Source organism: Drosophila busckii, chromosome X, assembly GCF_011750605.1.
Source record: "Drosophila busckii strain San Diego stock center, stock number 13000-0081.31 chromosome X, ASM1175060v1, whole genome shotgun sequence".
NCBI lineage: Eukaryota > Metazoa > Arthropoda > Insecta > Diptera > Drosophilidae > Drosophila > Drosophila busckii.
In genome coordinates this window covers 21,189,103-21,208,908 of record NC_046608.1, presented here as the reverse complement: position 1 = coordinate 21,208,908, position 19,806 = coordinate 21,189,103, and the positions used below count along the sequence as shown (strand labels likewise).

The window sequence follows — 19,806 nt, the reverse complement described above, 5'->3', positions numbered from 1 at the left end:
GAGGCATTTATAATCATGAAAATTTTCCCATAACGCTAAAAATAATGCCCAATCAATTATTAATTTATTAAATGATAATACAATGAAATGAAAAATACAACAGCAACTTAAGCTTTAATTATTATTGTTATACTGATAACACTAAAAAATTAAAAATTCAATCTAAATAATATGCAAAGTTCTAGAAAAACTTTTACTCAACTATGCCAAACTTAAAAATAAATCCAATTAAACATTCATAATCTTATTATAAATTTCTGATAACAAAAATAATACAAATTTTTATGTTTAAATTTGTGATAGAAATCAAATTAAACATTCATAAGCTTATTATAATTTTCTCAGAATTAAAAAATACAAATTTTGATGATTAAATTTGTGATTTGTGCTCGATAAACTTAAAATTTTTAAAACAGTTGCATTTAATTTATATTGCAAGCTGCTGAACTTTTGCATTTGGACCATTCATTTTTTGCAGTGTATGCAAGCAATCAATAGTTATAGCTAGCAACATGTTTGGTGTATGTCGTGAGGGACGGGGCGGGGCGGGTGCGGCGGCTGCTCGCTCTTGTTGCTACAGCAGCTGAGGCCAACTGGTTTTGGTTTTTGGTGCACTTCTTTTTGTTTTTGTTTTTTTTTTTATATTTTTTACACAAGTTTATATTTTTATTTATCATTATTATTACGTGTAAATATGTATGTGTGTATAAGTATTTCTTATATGCAAGTTTATTATTTGTATTTTGGTCAACCAGCTAGCCAACTTTCACTTTGTGCTTGGTTGCCGCATTTCACTTGCGTCAAGCCTAACCCGTGTGGCAAGTTTGTTGCCCCAAAACTGAATGTGCAGCTTCCTTTTTACTCATATTTGTATTGCTGTCTCTGTCTCTCTTGCAGGTTATTATCAGCCGGCGGGTCCGCTGATCTCGCCGCATGTGATTGCGCCACCGCCAGCGCCAGCGCCAGCAGCTGCAACAGTTAAGAAGTTGCCCGAGGAGGATTCACCCAATGCACAACAACAACAGCAGCAACAGCAGCAGCAGCAACAGCAACATCCGTTAACAGTTGAGGGCGTCGATCCGTCGTCCGGGCAGCAGCAGCCGTATCCGGCTGTAAGCGCCGTGGCCGCTGCTGCAGCCGCCGCTGCCGCGCATACGGGCGTGCCCTACTCCCGCTCCATGCATGCAAGTCAGATGCACTATACGACTGCCTATCCGCCCAACTACTATACGCCGTATCCGGGCGAGGTCATGTGCTATCCATCGCCCGCCTATCAACCGTATTTCTCCGGCAAAGTGTATCAGGGCGGACCGCCGCCGCCGCCGCCACCACCGCCGCCCGGCCATCCGGCGCACCGGACCCGCCGCCGCCGCCGCCACTGCGCCTATCGACGCTACTCGTATTACCAGCACCGCCGCGCCGCCCCCACACTCCGCCGCCCGCAGCCGAAAACCTACGAGCATCCACATCGCACGCCGCCGCCGCAGCGCCAGGGCGTCATCCAGCGGCACAACACGGGATCGAAGCCGCCATCGCCAGCAGCACCGCCGCCGCCGCCGCCACAGCAGCGGGCACACAGCTAGTGCCGGCCCATCAGCCGCAGCATCTGGAGCACTATCCGGCTCCGCCCGGCTACTACGCCGGCTACAGTCCCGGCGGCGCCACTGCCGCCGGCCAGTGTTACACGCGTGGACTGCAGGGTCCGTATATGGGTAAGCAAAAGTATGGTTCCCACTCTGCTCCAGTCAAGCGAACCACCACCCAGACGACACCCAGACACAATCCCCAACATAGCCAACATAGAACTGCCAACTATGTTATACACTTTGAGATCTAAGCTCTCTTTCTTGATTTTCTATTTGAATTAATTTTAAAATACTTCATATCGTTCAACATTTTTGTTTATTAAAAAAGTGTATCGCAAAGTTGGTCTTGAATTCAAAGCATGATTTATTTGAACTACTAGCTAAACATTTAATTTTATATACTAATCAAAGTGTATACAAAAGTTGTTTGTGTTAGCTTTTTATTTGTTTTCTTCAAATTCAAAACATAATTTATTTGCTAAACTACAAACTAAATATTTACACTCATGCTTTGCTTGCTAAATTTAAAGCATAATTTATTATCAAATACTAACTAAATATTTGCACAATTCATTGCGACTGAAACTAACTAAATAGTTGTAATATCTTGTATTGTTAAAGTGTATTTAAAAAGTTGGCAGCGTTCTTTGTTATTTTTTTCTTAATTAAACAAAATACTAAATAATACTACTAAAAATACGCAAATAGTAAAATACTGACTTAATATCTATTTCAATTCTTTTCTTTTGATTGAAGTGTATATAAAAGTTGAGCGCATTTGACTGCGCTGAATTTCTATTTATTTTCTATTTATTTTATTAAAAATACGCTTTAAATGCTTGTGTTATTTTTTCAACTCAAAGTGTATGCAAAAGTTGGCTGCGTCTTTTTTTTAACCACTGTACTGACATTTTGTTATTTCTTTTTCAATTGTAGAGTATCCACCGCAGTGTCCATGCCCAATGCAACAGTCGTGTCCAAAAAACGTCCTTACTGGGCCTCATATTGGTAGCAACAAGACGAACAACAACAGTCAGAGCAGCAGCAGCAGCAGCAGCAACAGCAGCAACAACAGCAATTTGTTGCTGAGTACTATGAGCAGCAGCAATATGTTGCCAGCGATTGGCAGCAGCAATGCGCCAACGAATGCTACAGCAGCAGCAACAACAATTGCTACAACAACAACAACAGCAGCAGCAGCGTTGACTACCAGTAGAGGCCCAGTTAAAAATGGAATTAACAACAACAACAACAGCAGCAATGAGACCAAAAATTATGCTGACAACAACAGCAGCAGCAGCGATAAGAAGACAACAACAACATTTGTTGAGACCGCAACAGCAGCCACAAATACGACAGCAATTATGGGCGTAACCGCAACCACCAACACCAACCAGCCAAGCACCAACAACATTGGCACCCAATGTCAAATGCTGGTCAAAACGGAACGCGCCGAAGTTGAGGACAGCAGTCGACAAGTGAAGACAAAAATGCAGTATGAGGAGCATGTCCTGCCGCCCCCCACGCCGCCCGAAAGTTACTGCGCCAGCGATGAGAAGTTGCTGGAGGAAGCGGAACAGGAACAGCAGCACCAGCAGCAGCAGCAGCCCCCACATGTCAAAGTTCAATTGGAAATGGAGTGCTACGATCTAACGGGCAGCCAAGCGCCGCCGCCGCCAACAGCAGCAGCAGCAGCAGCTGTGGCTTTGCTGCAAGTGCCACGCAAGGCGCGCATAGGCAAAAGCATGGCCAGGGAAATGGTCTATGCGGCACAGCAGCAACAGCAGCAACAGCAACATAAGCAAATTATAACAGAACCACAATTGCCTTTCGTACTTAAAGCGGAAATCAAAGCCGAGACCAAAATCAAAATTGAGCAAGACGCAGTCGAAGCAGCAGCCACACATATCAGCAAACTGCTCGATCTGAAGCCCACAATCAAAATAGAGCCAGCAGCTGAGCCAGACGAGCAGCAGCCACCAACTGACAGCAGCAGCAGCAGCAGCAACAAGCAGCGCATCAATTTGTTGGCAACAGCAGCTCAAAGCAAAAAGACCAAAGCGCATAGCTACAAAAGTTTGATTAGACAGGCGGAGCCCAAGAAATATTTATGTCCGGGTCGAAAATTTGTGCGTCGCTATGGCCGCACGCCGGCCAAATATGTTAAGCGGCGGCAACTCTTGCTGACACAGCGACAGCAGCAGCGTCTGCGCGCGCAACGACGCGAGCAACAGCAGCAACAGGCAGCGGCAGCAGCAGCAGCAGCAGCGGCAGCAGCAACAATTGCCATCGACATATTCGATCAACGCGCCGCCAGCATTGCCGCCAGCACTGCTTTGGCGCTGGCCAGCAATTCGCCCAGCGCTTCGCCGCAGCGCGCGCGTCCACGCAAACAAGCGATTGCTGCACTGCATCTGCTGCCCACGCCCGATAGTCCGGACTCGACGCTGTCGCGCGGCTACTTCAGCGATCCGGAGCTGAGCGCCGGCAACAAGCCCAGCGCCGCTGCCGTTGGGCTCTATGCGCCTGCCACGCCCTCGCCGCTGCTTGCGCCCACGCCCAAACCAGCAGCTGCTGCTGGCGCACAGCGCTGCAAATCGGAAACCAACAAAACTGAGGCGCCGCCGTCTAAAAAAGCGCGCAAGCAAATTGTTAAAATCAAAACCAAAGTTAGCAACAAGTCGCGCAAAGCAGCAACCACAAGCGCAGCAGCAGCAACCACAACAGCAGCAACAGTTGCTGCTAATGAAAACAACAACAATGTGTATTTAACAGCAGCAACAACAACAGCACAGCAGCAACATTCCGTTGAGCAGCAACACAAGTTCCTGGCGCCCACCACGCCAACAGAAATGCAAACAGCAGCAGCAACAGCAACAGCCACACGTCAAACTGTTGCTGCTGCTGCTGCTTGTGGCAGCAACACGCAGCCAAAGCGCTCACGCTCCCGCTGCAAGTTCGGCAATCGCAAGCGCCAGCGTCAGCGACCCGCCGGCGTCAGCTTTGAGCTCGACGAGACGCAGCCGCCGGCAACGCGCGCCAATGTGGTGCCCAAGTGGAACAACGGCTGGATGTGGGCGGGCAAAGCGTTCCAAGGCGCCGTTTTTCTCAATGTAAGTGAAACGAAGCGAAGGCTCAGAAACCTTTAATATATATTATTAGTTTATATTGTTAGTTTATTATACATAATTTCCTACTCAATCTCTATAATTGCTAAAAATGTTGAATTCCATTCAAAGTTTGTTAAAATCCAGTACAAGTTTCTATTAGGATTCAAGTCCATTTGACTTAGATTCATTAACTTCTTCGTTTGGATAGCAAGTCAATTAACTTAGCTCATCTCATCTACATTTTAGTATATCAAACATTTTTTAACTCAAACTTATTCTTTATTGTCAATTTAGTTGGCAGCGCCAATTTGTAATTTTTATACACTTTGACATTTTTGTAAAAAATGCAAAAGGGTGTTATGAATGTATGTAACAGGTAGAAGTAGGCGTGGCAGACCACACAAAGTATATATATACTTGATCAGCAATATAAACTCAGTTGATATAGCCATGTCCGTCTGTATGAGCGACTGTTTCTCAGCAACTATAAGAGCTAGAGCTACCAAATTTTGTATGTGGGTGGGTGTTCCTATACCCAAACCCAAACGCTTTTATTTTATTTTTATTTCCTCCCCGCCACGCCGCAAATTGAAAAAAAACACGAATTACACACAATTACAAAATAAATCACAAAATACGTCTGGTTATGTTTTTGAGCGCTGTCTAAAATTACAGAATGATCGCATAAATAACTTGGGAATTATTCACATTCTAATTGTTTTTATACACTTTGATATTTTTTAAAAAAATGAAAAAAGTATTATGAAGTTGCTCAAATGTATGTAACAGGAAGGAGGCGTGGCAGACCCCCTAAAGTATATATATTCTTGATACTCAGCGAGCTGAGTCGATATAGCCATGTCGTCTGTCCGTCCGTCCGTGCGGGCCACTCTGTTAGCTTGCTCAGTCTGTATGAGTGCCGTTCCTCAGCAACTATAAGAGCGAGAGAAAACCAAATTTGGTATGTAGGTGTTCCTATATCCAGGACACTACGCTATTCTATTTTATTTTTTTATTATTTCCTCCCCCCTCCCCCGCCAATCGAAAAAAACTAATATAAGGCAGTACAAAAATCTTTTAAAATCTGAAAAAATCACAAAATTTCCTAGTCATGTTTTCGGCCGATTGTGAAAATTTCAAAACGATCGGATAAATAACATTGAAGGAAATATTCACATTTAAATTTTCAATATAGAAAGCGGGGTGCACGTGCTGACCGTCCATACAAAACGTCGCTGCCGGCGCAGCGGCGGCGTCGCTGCTGACGCTACAGCGAAAACGAGCTGTGACGCGTTAGCTGTTTTGTGTGTATGGGTTTGTGAGTGCATGCCTGTGTTTGCTGCGATACACTAGTCAAAGTGTATTTTAGTTGGTGGCGCCCAACTTTAACCTGTCCACTTGTTTATTATTTTTTTGTTAAAATGTATCAATCAATTCTTAACTAAATAATTAAGCGTATAATTGCTGTCTATAACAATTAATTTGCTAAAATTTTTTTTATTTAATAAATTATATAAATTGCTGTTTTTTATAGAGCGATGATCCTTTGGTGCTGCGCACTTGTTATCCGGCCATGCGGCATGTCGAGGGCGACATCATCAGGACGCGGGACTGTGTGCTGCTCAAGGCGAACGAGGACAACGAGCTGCCCTATGTGGCCAAAGTGGCGCATCTGTGGCAAAACCCCGAAGACGGTGAGGAGTCTTAAGCCTTAAGCAGTTGAAGCAATTTTATTTACAAATCATTTGCAGGTGAAATGATGATGTCATTGCTGTGGTACTACAGACCCGAGCATACGGATCAGGGACGACAGCGCAACGATTGTGCGGATGAGGTTTACGCCTCGCGGCATCGCGATCACAACTCCGTGGCCTGCATTGAGGACAAGTGTTATGTTTTAACCTTTAGCGAGTACTGCAGGTGAGTTGTTGGCATTAGCTTCAGCTGAGCAGCTTGACAATTAATTCTGTGTTTGGCCTTTTTAGATATCGTCGACGTCTGCGCGCTGCTGAGGAGGATGTCGAGGATGTGAGCATTGTGCCGCGACGCGCGCATACAGCGAATTGTTTTCCAGTGCGTCAAGTGCCGGAGCATACGAATCCGGAGCTGGTTATGTTCTGTCGTCGCGCCTACGAGTTTCGCACGCGTCGCTTGCTCAAGCTGCCACAGAAGAATGCGCTGCTCAGCTGCAGCAGCAGCAACAACAGCAGCAGCAACTACAACAACAGCTAGCGGCAACAATTTGCAACAACAATAATAAGAAAGTGGAACAACAGCAGCGCAGCAATGAAATTTAAGCAGCGTGTGCTTCATTAGCTTCTAAGTTGCATCAGGTCAACACACACACACACACAAACACAAACAAACACACACACACACACTCATGTGTAAGCTAAATGAATGAGAAATGTTATTAAGCATTAATTTGCTGCTTTAACATAATTTATTATTAATTTATTTACACACACACAGAGACACACACACATACCTTGTTATTAAGTTAATTATATTTATTACTTTTGTTTAGTCAACAATCTTTAGTTTCATCAAACGTTTTCTGCTTAGACAAGTTGCTACTTTTTTTTATTATTATTATTTTATTGCTTGTTGATTTTGAATTTGTAATTTTTAATTGACATCCCAAGTACTCTACAAAATTAATGCTCAGGCCAAACACTTTGCGCACACAAAACAAAAAAACATAAAACAAATTTTATATATGTAACAGCAGTTAAGCGAATTTTTTGTAAACAAAACTAAACACAATGCAGTGCGCTGTTGGTTTTTTTTGTTGTTAGTTTTTGTAAGTAACAAAACCAATATTTTTTTTTATATATGCATATGCATAATATACATATAAACATTATGTATTTATTTAGTTTATGTTGAGCAAAATACTTTGAGAAATTTGATTTCTATGCATATATATATGTAGTTATATATATTTAGACCAAATTAAGTATACACTATATACTACAAAAACATTTTTTTATAAACAAAACATATGCCTAAGTTTCTTAACAAACCTTAACAACAAGTCACATACACTATATACAACAAGTACTTTAATTTAAATATTATATATACACTATATATGCTGCATGCAGCAGATTTCGATATCGCGCTGTATTGTTGAGCAAACTGCAGCATTTATTGATAAATGTTGCTGCTCTGCTCTATCAATGCATCAATATCGTGAAGCGCGCATGCAGCTTTCAATATATACATTTTTTTTTTATATTATTTAATTCTAATGCGTAGCGTTTTTAGTTCATAAGCAAAAACATAATAATCTTTTGTTTTATACCAAATACAAATTAATTTATGCACTTAATTTTAAATACACAGACACCAATCAACAACAACAAGTATACATATGTACTTACATATGTAGTTTATCTATTATAAATATATATTATGAATATTATTTTCATATTTCCATTTATTTTCTCTCAGTGCATAATAAGTATGCATAATAAAAGGAGACAACAATAAACAAATAACTGCTGATTAGAGCTAAATGTTATGTTTACTTTACGAATAATTTTGTTTTTACTTTAACAATTGTTGGAGTTAAACAAATTTGTGAGTTAAGTAATATTAATGTGGTTATGGATTAGTTCGTAGCTTATATATTTTCTAGTTTGGAATCACTTTTTTGTTGTTTATTGTAGCCTACTTTGCGGCGACTGTCAACTATTTATTTAAATATACTGCATAATTTTAGGCTGCTTAGCATTGTTGTTGCTAAGCTGTGAGGTGTGCCAATACAACAAAAAAAAAAAAAATACAACAAGAGTAGCAAGCATATAACATTATTTTAAGGCGTAGGGGGGCGTGTCAGGCGCACTTAGCGAGCGTAGTGACAGTTTAGCTTTAGCCAGATGAGCGCACGTATATACATATATACATATATATATATATCAGAGAACTATATAGGGAGCATAGCAGACATATGAAACATGTATACCAGCAACAAAAACAAAAATATATATAAAACATAAACACGAACATATATCAAAAGAAAGAGAGGCCACAATTTCGAACAATTTGTAGCTGCTGACAGGGGCGGGTATTGCGGGGGGGTCAGGGAGGTAATGCGTTAATGCCAAGGTCCACAATATAACATATACATGCAAACAAAACCAACATAATTCAATTACAACAAATGAGAAAAAGCAACCAAAAAAAAAAAGTCAAAATTTTTGAATTATATTTGTATGGCATAAATCGATAAACTATTGGGCCAATATTGCTGCCCCGGCCAATTCTACACAAAAACATAAAAAAGAAATAATTAAGTCATGTTTACACATATATACAATATATATTTCTATAGAACAGATGCGGCGATGAGAGGAGCAAGTAAATGAAACACACAACATACATATATTTGTACAATAGCAAGTTTTTTGACACACACACACACACACACACACATACGCACAATAATTGCCTGTAATAGTAGTAGTAACAAAAAGTTTTATCTCTTACTTTTGTCTTTTGTGTGTGTTCAAAAACAAAAAAATGTTATGCAATTAATTGTAGCTTATAGCAAAACATATAATTTGCTATTTTCTATAAATTAGTGCGTGTATTTTTCTTGACAAAACAAAAAATAGTTAAATGCAAAGATTATACTTTGTTATTCCAAAAATCAACAAAAAAAAAAAAAACGCAAACCCATATTTAGTATTAAAATTTATAAAGTTGAAGCCTTAGTTCCAATGCTGGCACTGAGGCATGCCACAAATATAAAAGAAACACACAAAAAAATTAAGCAAAACTAAAATTATAACTAAAGCCTGTCCTCATGTAATCAAAAATCAAGCAATACAAAACTTAAAAATGTTCATTTTTTGCCTTTGAAAATTAATAGAAAAGCAACAGCGCAGCAATTTAGCAATTAAAATAATACGGCAAACAAATGAACAATAATAAACAACAAAAAAGAAAAAAAAACGCAAAGTAACAGAAACAAACAAAAATCAAAAATATTGTTTATTAGACAAATAAATGTATTTTTTTTGGCAAAAACTTTGTTAACAATTTCAATTGTTTATTGTATGTTAAGCATAAGGCGAGCGTAAGTAGAGAACTGGGAAATTTAATGTAATTTAATTAATTTTCCTCTAACGCAACTCGCATAAAATTCAATTAAATAAGCTACGTGGAAACTTTGGGGTTGCGGTTTGCCCTTTACAGTTTGACAAGCACTGCAGTGTGGGCAGCAAGGCTAGCACGTTTTGACTTAATTATACAATAGTGCAAGTTGCCTGACATTGGCAACAAATACGAAAAATTAGCTGGCAAACAATTAAGTTAATCATCGTACTGACTTCGCTGCTGCTGTGATGTTCTCATGTTTAAACAAATTGCGCACAGGTATGTACAAGAGAGTCAACATATTGACTTCTTTCATGTTTTTTGTTTACACGTCATAGTGGGCTGAGCTCATGCTGCTGACTCAACTCTCAGCAGCAACATCAGCGTCAACAGCAACATCAACAGCAACAGGTGCTCTGCTATAGATAGTTACACACTTTTCGCTTTGTCGCTTTGTTTTTTCATTTATAATTGCATGGGGTGTTGCCCGACTTAAGTGTCTATATAGTCAGTCAGTCTGACAATCGTACAAACGCAATTAAGCTGTGCAGCTAACTGAGCAGCAGCAATTTGTTTGAGTTGAGCTCGCAATTCATTTATTGCGCATACGCCTTGTTGAGCTCACAAGTCAGCGTCAACTCTAACAAAATATTTTAAATTTTACTAAGCAGCCTACTATTTGTATATAATTTATAGCAGCGCTCTTAAATTTTAAATTGTGTTGTCCAGTTGAAATATTTGCAACTATTAATTTACATATTATAGCAACTAATGCGCTATTATTTTGGCATTATTTAATATATTAGAGTGTTTAAATAAGCTTATAACATATTTAACATTTAATGCAGGCAATTAATTGTTTAATTTTCTATCAAACTTAAGCTTGCCATCAATATATTTTTAACGCTGAGCTTAGTTAAAATAATATTTTACATTTTTCTGCTTTAAAAATAATTTAAAAAATTCATTTATTTTTTGCATAATTTATTATAGTTTTATTTTGTTTTGTTGGCATTAAATTAAAATACAAATATTTTAAATTTTTTTGCCTTGTTAATAATCTAAAAAATTAACTGCATTTATTTTTTATTTTGAGCATTAATTATTTATTATTTTATTTTGAGCATTAGTTTGAGCGCAGCAATTATTAGTAAAGACATCAACCACTTATACTTGAGGCAAAGGCCATTTAATTAGCAAAGTTATTAACCACTTGTTATTCTATTTTGACTACATTTGCTAATTTTATAAGCAAATATTATAGCTATATATATGCTATATAGCAACATATGCATATATAATATTTGCTATTAATTTTTGCATTAAAGCCGCCATAGCTCATTGCTCATTTGTTTTTGTTTTTGTTTTTGCAGCGCTGAACGTTTAATTAATAATTGTTATCAAGATTTGCGTCGTTCAGTTGAATGCTTGTGTATTATGCCTGCGGTTTGCTTAAAAATTACACGTAAGTCTGCTAATTAGCCCCAAGTGTTGCCTTTATTTATTTAGAGAAATACAAATTGTTGTTAGGTACGTTGGCCTTCTGGAATGAAACACACAAAAATGTTTTTTTTTTTTTATATATAACAAAACGTTATTTTTATTGCTCAACACAAAAAAATCACATCATGCACATGCAGCAATAAAATGAGCTGTTTATATAAATATCACTTAAAAAATACAAAAAAAAAAAACATAAAGTCGGGCTTGGAGCTCAAGCTCGCGTTGCCAGCAGCGTCAACGTTAGCGCCAAACCGAGTGAGCCCAAAGCGACTGCAGCGCCTGATCTGTAGTTGTAGCTATTGTGATAATTGGGTGCAGCTCCAGCGCCGCCGTTATAGTTATAGGGACGTCCATGCTCGTCGACGCCGCTGACGTAGTAGCCACCATTGCCGCCAGCTCCGCCGTAGGGACCACGCGAGTCAACGCCCGCATAGCCGTAGCTAAACTGCGGATCCGTGCTGCCCAGCTGACCAGGCGGATGCATGCCCGCGTTGGCAACGGCGCCAGCTCCTACCTGCCCATTGGCCCCACCTGCCCATCTGCCATCTGTGGCTGGCGGCCAATTGTTGCCCTGCGCGCACACTAAGAAAAAAATCGGGTAAGCACTCAATTTACACTTTTTTTTTTTTGTGGTTTGTCACACTGTTGCACACTCCACTCACCCACGCTGAGCAGGCAAATCCAAAATAACACAAAGCAACTACAACGACGTGAGACAAACATGTTGAACGCTTGACGGCTAAGCTGCAACTAATTCGCTGGCGGCATCACGTCAACGGTTTTAAACTGGTTCCCAGGCCTCAGCTCCAGGCCCCAAGTTTTTTACACATGCCCTTGCCCTCGTCGCCACGTACCTACAAATCAGTTAAAAATTTGAATTTGAGTTGTTGTTGTTTCAGTTGCGAGTCATCATAATTGTTGTTGTTGTGCTTTTAATTGTTTACACACTTTTTTTTTTATGCTGCCCTTGTTTGGGCTTAAAGGATTTGCATATGAGCTGGAGCTTCTAGTTTCGATTTGCAGTTAACTACTTATGGGCTTAACGTATATTTGTTATATGTGCATTATATATAAATTTATTAATTTACTAACTTATTTTTATTATTCGTTATTTACTTTTTTGATAACTCTCAATATTTAAAACTCTTAGAATTTTCGATAGCTTTGGATTTTCCTATAATTATTATTATAATTATATTCTGCCACCACATTAATATGTATATTTTGTTGTTTTTATTTTAATTCAACATACATTTTTATTTATATATTTTGTTTTTGCTTAGCTCAGAGCATTCAAACTGCGACTTGTTGCAACATTTTCACAACGTTTTTCATTTTTCAATACAGAACACGCAAATTTTTGTATAAGTCGCATATTAATATTGTTGTTGTCATCGTTATTGTTGCTGTTGTTGTTATTTTGCATGTATCGTTTGTATTTTTCCGGTATGGAACACGTTAATTTGCTTGGGCTCACTCAGCAGCGAATTAATGATATGTCCGACTAAGTGCTGAGCTGAGTTTGAAGTTCTTTATGCAAAGTGCGTTAGCTATATACATTGTATATATAATATATGCTGACTTTTACTTTTATATTTTGTGAAAAACTTTTAACACTTACATCTTCTTTTTTTTGTGGTTGTTTAATTTTATGACTCGCACAATGCATTTGCCTTGTTATCAAACAGTCAACAAATATTTACGCCTTTGCCACAATTGACAGGTCACGGAAAATTGTTTACTGTCTGTCAGTTACTCATATCTACTAGTAGTACTAAATGTAAAAACAAAATAGACAACAAAAGCTAAACAGCGTCAATATTTAGGTTAAATATTTGTGTTGCAACTCACACAATGCAAATATTTATGTAGATAAATTTTGGTTACTTATTCAAACTATTTTGTTTTCTACTTTACTATTTTTAGTTTGAATTTTAAACCATATTTTTATTTCTATTTATTTGCAGTGATTTTTGCAACTAAACTAAAGTGCCAATGACTGCAACATGTGGTAAGTTTTATGTTTTTTTTATAACAAATATTTATTTTTTATATAGCTTAAGTACGCCTACTTGAGCCGTTAAGACATGGCCTAGCTGGCAGCACTGTTAGCGTTGCCAGACTTTAATGCTGCAGCTGCGCAAAAAGGTTCCCTCAGAGTTGCCTTAAGCAGCATGGCCCGAGCCCTATGACACTATGGGTCATTTGCGCAGTTTTTCCGCACACAAATTCAATGCCGCACTACATGTTATAGTCAATGTTAAGTTAACAGCTGTTAAAGTCGGCTATGCTCTAAATTTTATTAGGCGCATATGATCATAAAGAAAGTTGACTACATTTTTTAAAAGTATTATTAAGCTAAGCTGAGTAATTTAGTTGTTGATTGGTAGACAACTTTAAGTTTTGTTCAGCAATTTTAGCATATAGCATAAATTAGCTATAGCTTCAATTTTTTCTACAAAGCTATGCAAAGCTTTTGAAATTTGTGCGCAATAAAATGGCCAAATGACACACCGTACAAAGCTGTTTATCGATAGTCCAACCCCGGAACTAGGCAAGGGTATATCCAAAGTACGTGCGTATGTGTGTGTGTGTGTGTGTGTTTGCTTTTGACTGTGTGTGTGTGTGTGTGTTAGTGTTTTGGCTTTTCACTTTGTTATGTTTGTCGTTTTTCCAACAGAGGCAGCGCAGCCAGCAGATTTTCCATGGCGTATGCTTGTCGGCTTGATAGTGACATTGGACTCGGCTTGCTCGGCTGTTAACTTGGCTTCTTAGTAGAGGCTGCTCCAGCTAACTGTTCAAGCTGCGGTGGTGAGAAATTCAGTTGCAGCTTAAGCGCCAGCCAAACATCAACGATACAAATCGAGATATATTGAGTCCAAAAATGAAATAAATTGCAAACGAAACAAAAACAAAAACAAAAGCCAAGCGCCAAGCAAAGTGAATGAAAAGACAACAAAACAAGCAAGCAGAAAATCACAAAAAAAAACAATAAATAAGTGAACAAACGAAAAGTGCATAGAAGTTGGACGCAAAGCGAAAGAAGCAGCAACAAACACAACAGAAGGAGCAGCAAGTTTTTTTTTATTTTTTTTTTATTGCATTTATTCAGGCGCATAAAGAAAATGAGCGCAAAGGTAAGGCCAAAAGAGCGCGCGCGAGACGCAAACGCGCTCTCCCCCCAGCTGCCGCCGCCGCTCTCTCGCACTCAAAGTGCGTGCGTGTGTGTGTGTGTGTGTGTATGCATTGCTTGTGTTTATGTGCGTGTTATCAACAAGACTGCAGCCTGGGCTTAACCCCACAAGGCCTCGGGTCTCTTCATTATGTTTGCGCAAATGAGTTTTGCAAGCAAATGAAAAATTTTTAATTGCCTTGGCAAACTTAATCAAAGCTTATCCCCCAAACCAACAACCACCCCCCCCACCCACAAGCACACACTTTACAGTTAGTTGCTTGTTATACATATGTGTGCGTGTCTATTTACTTATTGAGTGCCTGTCGGCTTAGCTCTCTCGCATAAATCATTGCGCCTCCTGCATTGTAAATTGAGCTTGCAGCCATTTGAGTTGCCTAGACACGGCCCAAGACAAATACATATGTCTAACATATGTCCTGCCACACTCGCGCTCTCTCTCTCTCTCTCGCTCTCGCACTCGCTCGTTTTTATAAGCTACCTTCAATGCAATTTGATGCCCGCACAGCTGCTTGCTGGCCACAAGATAACCCCCCCCCCCACCCCACCCCACATATTCGATGCGCCCAACGCTCACTTTGTGCTCTCTCCTGCATCTGGGCAAATCTGAATATTCAAGTGCGCAGTTTTCTATTTTCAAATTATTTACAAATGCTGCAATTTAACAACTTAATCATGCAACCTATAAATAGCACTATTTTCAATTTGTTTATAATTCTTTGACATTTAATTGCCGTTTATTTACAGTTCAATGAATTCGATTACATTAATTCGCGTCAACTCCGAAAATCGAATTGCAGCTCTCATATATTCAATTTATATCCAATTTATATATATGTGTGTGTGTGTGCAAAATTCGACGCAACCATTAATTGCAGTTTATTAACATGCAATCAATTGACACTTATATCAATAATTACTCGGCAACAAGCGTTGCTAGCATGGGCGTAGCCAAAGTGGGGGTGAGCAGGGGTGTGACTTCAGCTATAGCAACTCAAAAACTCATACAAAGTGAAAAGCCCATTCAATTTTTTAGGTTCTCAGTTTATAAATTAGTCAAAAATTAGCACAGTTAGAGTTTTATGTTCGTATTGCTGCCAAAATATCAAAAGATTTAGAAATTTGAATGCAGTTAAATTAAGATCAAATCATAAAACTTTGAAATCGAACGCCAAAGCTTATCAAAGTTGCATATATCACAGCAAATTGTCTTGTTTGTTTACTATTTTGTTAATAACATAATTTTATAAAGCATAAAATGGTATAAAACAGCTGAATTGCATTTTTTTTCAGCTGAGTTTGCAATTGAAAGATTTCAAAATTGAATAAATATATTGTATGCATATGTTAGCAAACCCCCCCGTCTACGCTCATGGCTGCTAAATTATTCATGCAAAATGCAAATATGAACATCAGAGCCTGCAGCTCTGTTTTATATTTAATTTGACTAGTGTCAATTGTTAGCTGCTTGACAGAAATTTATAAATTAAAGTTGAATGTGGCTGGCAATGGTTTGTTTTGGCCAGAATTGCAAAAAGCAATTAACAGCGCTGGCCGCTTTGTTTTTGTCGTTGCTCAGCGAAAAGTACAGAACAATTGCAAACTGCAAGTAAACAATAAGTTTGTTTATGGCAAATTAAAAATGCAAGCGTCGAATTCCAAATACAATTTCGCCATTTTGCTCTTTTGTTGACTTTTATACTAGAGAGACGCCAACAAGCTGCTCGGCAAATTGTTTGCTGGAAAATTAAGCCAAAATGCCAGCCAATGTTGAATGCCGCACGTCCCTGGGCTTTGCCACAAGCCCCACTGTACACTGCATACATAATAATTATTATTTATTTATTTATTTCTTGCCATTGCCTTCCTATGTGCGTATACTGGCCGGACTCACTGTGTGTACCAGCGAAAATATATATAAATACATAAATAAACTGCGCAACAGTTTTCTGGCTGTTGTCGTAATATTGAAAGCCAATAGAGTGCCACAGTGAAGACTAGCGAAGTGCGCTAGCAGTCGCCTCAATATCTTGTACTACTTACATTATATTATTGCAACAAATAGTTTGAAATTATTCAAAGTACAAATTATAGAAAAACAATGCGCAGTTTATTTTGGAGATTAAAATAAATTTCAATACTCAGCATAACATTAAGGCAAAGCTCAAATAATCAAATGAATGAATAATTGCAAAATTATTTCAAATCAACTGCTTAATTTCAAAATTTATATTGCAATTCAAACATAATTACATTGCTAAGTAATTGTAATTGCAACTTCAAGCTTTGATATGCCTTTTTTTTTTAAATATTTAATAATTTGTGTATTTTGTTGCTTGTCTTTGGAGCTTTACTGTAACAGCTTACATCATATTTATCGACTGTTGTCCTGTTTTGCTTATCAGCTTGTTAGCTGCCAGATACGTTAGTTTATATACATATATATATATATATATATATATATTGAAAGTTTGCTTTAATTTGAATGCATGCAAATTCGTATCAAATTTATTTGAGCTAAAATTAATGGCAGCAGTTAAACAATTGCAGCAATTAATTCAAACTATTTGAGAGTCAGACGGACCGACAGACACGCGTCTGCTCCTGCTTTGGGTGTTGCAGTCGCTTGAGTTGATGAGAGAGCGAGAGCTAGAGCGAGAGCGAAGAGCATCAGGGCTCGCTGGCTGGGGGGCCTTGCTCGTTTATCGCTGGCAGACATCGTTTCAGTTTATATTCAACGGTCATGGGATGAACAACGATATTGTCTACGCTTTATCTTTGCTCATACCCACCAAGATCCGAACTCCCAATTAACAAGAAACAAACACACACAAGTTAACAACAGCGCAGCATTTAAAACTATACAAATATTTATATTAGCGCATATAGCAAGTTATAGTTTATATAAATTTTGCCTAATTGTTCAAAATGTGGCTAACCGATTGCATTACGGTAGGTAGCAGTGTGTGTGTGTGTGTGTGTGTGTGTGTGTGTGTTATCTATTGCATATACTTACAATTTGTAAAACAAACTGGCGCCAATACTTGGAATTTAATACACACAAGCGCTATGTCTATCTCGCTCTTTATTTCTCACACACTTTGTGTACAATATTCAATTAATTGTTAATGTTTATGTTTGTGTTGTTGTTGCAAGAGTTGCTAGAATTTGCCCAAAATATTCAAAGTTATATTTATATTGCTTTCTCTCTCTCTCTTTTTTACGTCATATGCATGTAAATTGTGTTGACGCGTTTCAAGATCTTGTCAGCTGCAGCGACTCCAATTAGAGATCAACTGTTGCTATAGACATGCCAAATACTTAACCCAAGGGGTTAAGCAACAAACAAAGCCAACAATATCGCATTGGCAGATCATTTGGCATACGTTAAATACAAATGAGCAAATGTTCTATATAATAAAGCGATCCAAGCGATAGTTGCCCGCATTGTTTCCAAAAATTCATTTGTTTAGCAGCAATACAGTTTGTTTTATTTATACAGAAATTGTTGGAAAAAAATTTAGTATCAATAAAGTGGATCACTCAAATATCAAACTAACGATTTGCAATAATAAAATAATTCTTTGAATTTTATGCAAAAGCAGCAAATAATTTAAAATAAAAATAAACTAAATTTATTGTTATACTTATTTTGAACACACTAATACTTAACTCAAATTTTTATTATTTTATTTACTGCACTTGCCTGCATTTCTTTAAATGCATACACATTTTTCTAATAACAATAAGCTACATTTAATTCATTTTCATTGCCATTCTTTTATTATTATGAGCCGCTTCTATTCAGTTGACTCGCATTGTTTATTTATGTGTGCACATGTAAATCAATTGTTACTCATAAACGTTCACATGTGTGTGTGTGTGTGTGTGTGTTTATATTTGTTTGCGCACAATTTGCTTGAGCACAACAATGTGTAGAAAGAGGAGGGGGCGTGGCGGGGGAGAATTGAGAATTGTGCTTGATAAACTAAACGCATTAAAGTAAAGTCTGAGTCTCGAACTGAGTCTGAGTGTGACTGCAAGTGTTTCTTTTTTTTATTGTATCCAACTTTAGGCAGTTCATAAACTAGATCAGTAAGATTTTGAAATTTATAATGCTTAACATTGAATACACATGTCTCTGTTATAGATGACCCGCTATAAGCAGACCGAGTTCACCGAGGATGATTCAAGTTCAATTGGCGGCATCCAGTTGAACGAGGCAACCGGACACACCGGCATGCAGATACGCTATCATACAGCCCGGGTAAGTCTATTGATAGTGGATTATATAGATAAGCAGTCTTAATGGTATTGGGCAAGGCCAGCACCAGCAGATAAGCGATAAGTTCCAACTCGTTTCATCAAAGGTGAAACAAAAAAATTGCAACTTTCAAATATAAAAGTGTTGCTTGGTAGTATTTTATACATTTCAATTATTTTTAAGCATTTCAAAAATAAATATTAAACTCCACATAAATTGGATTCAGGAAAACTCCAATTCCAAACTTATTCCGCTTGCATTTTGTTAATTCAATTAAATAAATGTGCACAATCTATAAAGAAAATATATAAATATTACAAAAAAAACACTGAAACATTTGAAATCCGATTTTATTTTATCAAATTTTAATTTTTTCAGATGTATACTTTGTTGTTTAATTAGTTTGCTATTTTTTATTTATTTAATGCACAAAAATTTTCAAAACTTTAACATTTGAAATGTAATATTGAAATTAACTCAGTTCTACTTCAAAAACTTGAATCGGCTTAGCAGCTATTGTTAGATTATTATTTTGTTTGGCAGTTGTTAGTTTATTGCACTCTAGAATTTGTTTATTTGATTCAATAAAAATATAAACAAATTAAGTAAAATTCTTGCGAAGCGCTTTGTGCATTAAATAATTTGTTTTTTGTGTGTCAAGTTTGTCTGAATTTGTGCTCATCCCTCTCTCTCTCTCTCTCTCTTTCGTCTGTTAGGCCACTTGGAACTGGCGCTCGCGGAACAAGACCGAGAAATGGCTGCTCATAACCACCTTCGTGATGGCCATTGTGATCCTCACTTTGCTCATCATGCTCTACTCGAACGGCGGCTCCGGGGATGGGGGCAAGCAAGAGTTGCATCTCCACTCCCATAAGAAGGGTAAGTGTGTGTGTGTGTGGCTGCGCTAATTGAATTGAATTCGCTCATGTGGCTCATGTGGCTCATTTGACACACCGACATCACAGATTGCTGGACCGCCAGTGAGAGGCCCTGTCTCAATGAGCACTGCATATTCGCCTCGAGCGAGATACTCAAGTCGATTGA

The 19,806-nt window shown here is 38.1% G+C and overlaps 3 protein-coding genes across 3 annotated transcripts in view; 2 read left to right on the top strand and 1 right to left on the bottom strand.

Moving 5' to 3' along the window:
• The window catches only part of LOC108605082, a 37,009-nt gene extending 29,740 nt beyond the window's left edge, over nt 1–7,269 (top strand). The window contains exons 5-11 of the mRNA XM_033294520.1: nt 898–1,425; nt 1,488–1,712; nt 2,523–4,306; nt 4,340–4,699; nt 6,231–6,390; nt 6,448–6,616; nt 6,682–7,269. Coding sequence (XP_033150411.1) covers nt 898–1,425; nt 1,488–1,712; nt 2,523–4,306; nt 4,340–4,699; nt 6,231–6,390; nt 6,448–6,616; nt 6,682–6,928 — 3,473 coding nt within the window. The 3' untranslated portion in view covers nt 6,929–7,269. The remainder of the gene's footprint in view (nt 1–897; nt 1,426–1,487; nt 1,713–2,522; nt 4,307–4,339; nt 4,700–6,230; nt 6,391–6,447; nt 6,617–6,681) is intronic.
• A 4,165-nt stretch (nt 7,270–11,434) lies between these two features.
• LOC108606071 (protein argonaute 2) lies at nt 11,435–12,073 on the bottom strand. The gene is made up of 2 exons (XM_017995917.1): nt 11,968–12,073; nt 11,435–11,887 (listed from the first exon to the last, which is right to left on the bottom strand). Exons 1-2 carry the CDS (start codon nt 12,026–12,028, stop codon nt 11,517–11,519), a joined length of 432 nt encoding a protein of 143 aa, XP_017851406.1. The 5' UTR covers nt 12,029–12,073; the 3' UTR covers nt 11,435–11,516.
• Nucleotides 12,074–17,239: 5,166 nt separating this feature from the next.
• LOC108606168 overlaps nt 17,240–19,806 on the top strand; it is an 8,415-nt gene continuing 5,848 nt past the window's right edge. Inside the window, exons 1-4 of the mRNA XM_017996019.2 lie at nt 17,240–17,450; nt 18,649–18,765; nt 19,479–19,641; nt 19,728–19,804. Coding sequence (XP_017851508.2) covers nt 17,427–17,450; nt 18,649–18,765; nt 19,479–19,641; nt 19,728–19,804 — 381 coding nt within the window. The 5' untranslated portion in view covers nt 17,240–17,426. The remainder of the gene's footprint in view (nt 17,451–18,648; nt 18,766–19,478; nt 19,642–19,727; nt 19,805–19,806) is intronic.

What these genes read in the sequence shown, in the direction of transcription:
- LOC108606071 (XM_017995917.1), bottom strand. Translation starts at nt 12,028, where the DNA reads ATGTTTGTCTCACGTCGTTGTAGTTGCTTTGTGTTATTTTGGATTTGC. An exon ending in GATTTGCCTGCTCAGCGTGG is followed by an intron (nt 11,888 to 11,967) that starts GTGAGTGGAGTG and finishes TTTTTTTCTTAG; the next exon opens with TGTGCGCGCAGGGCAACAAT.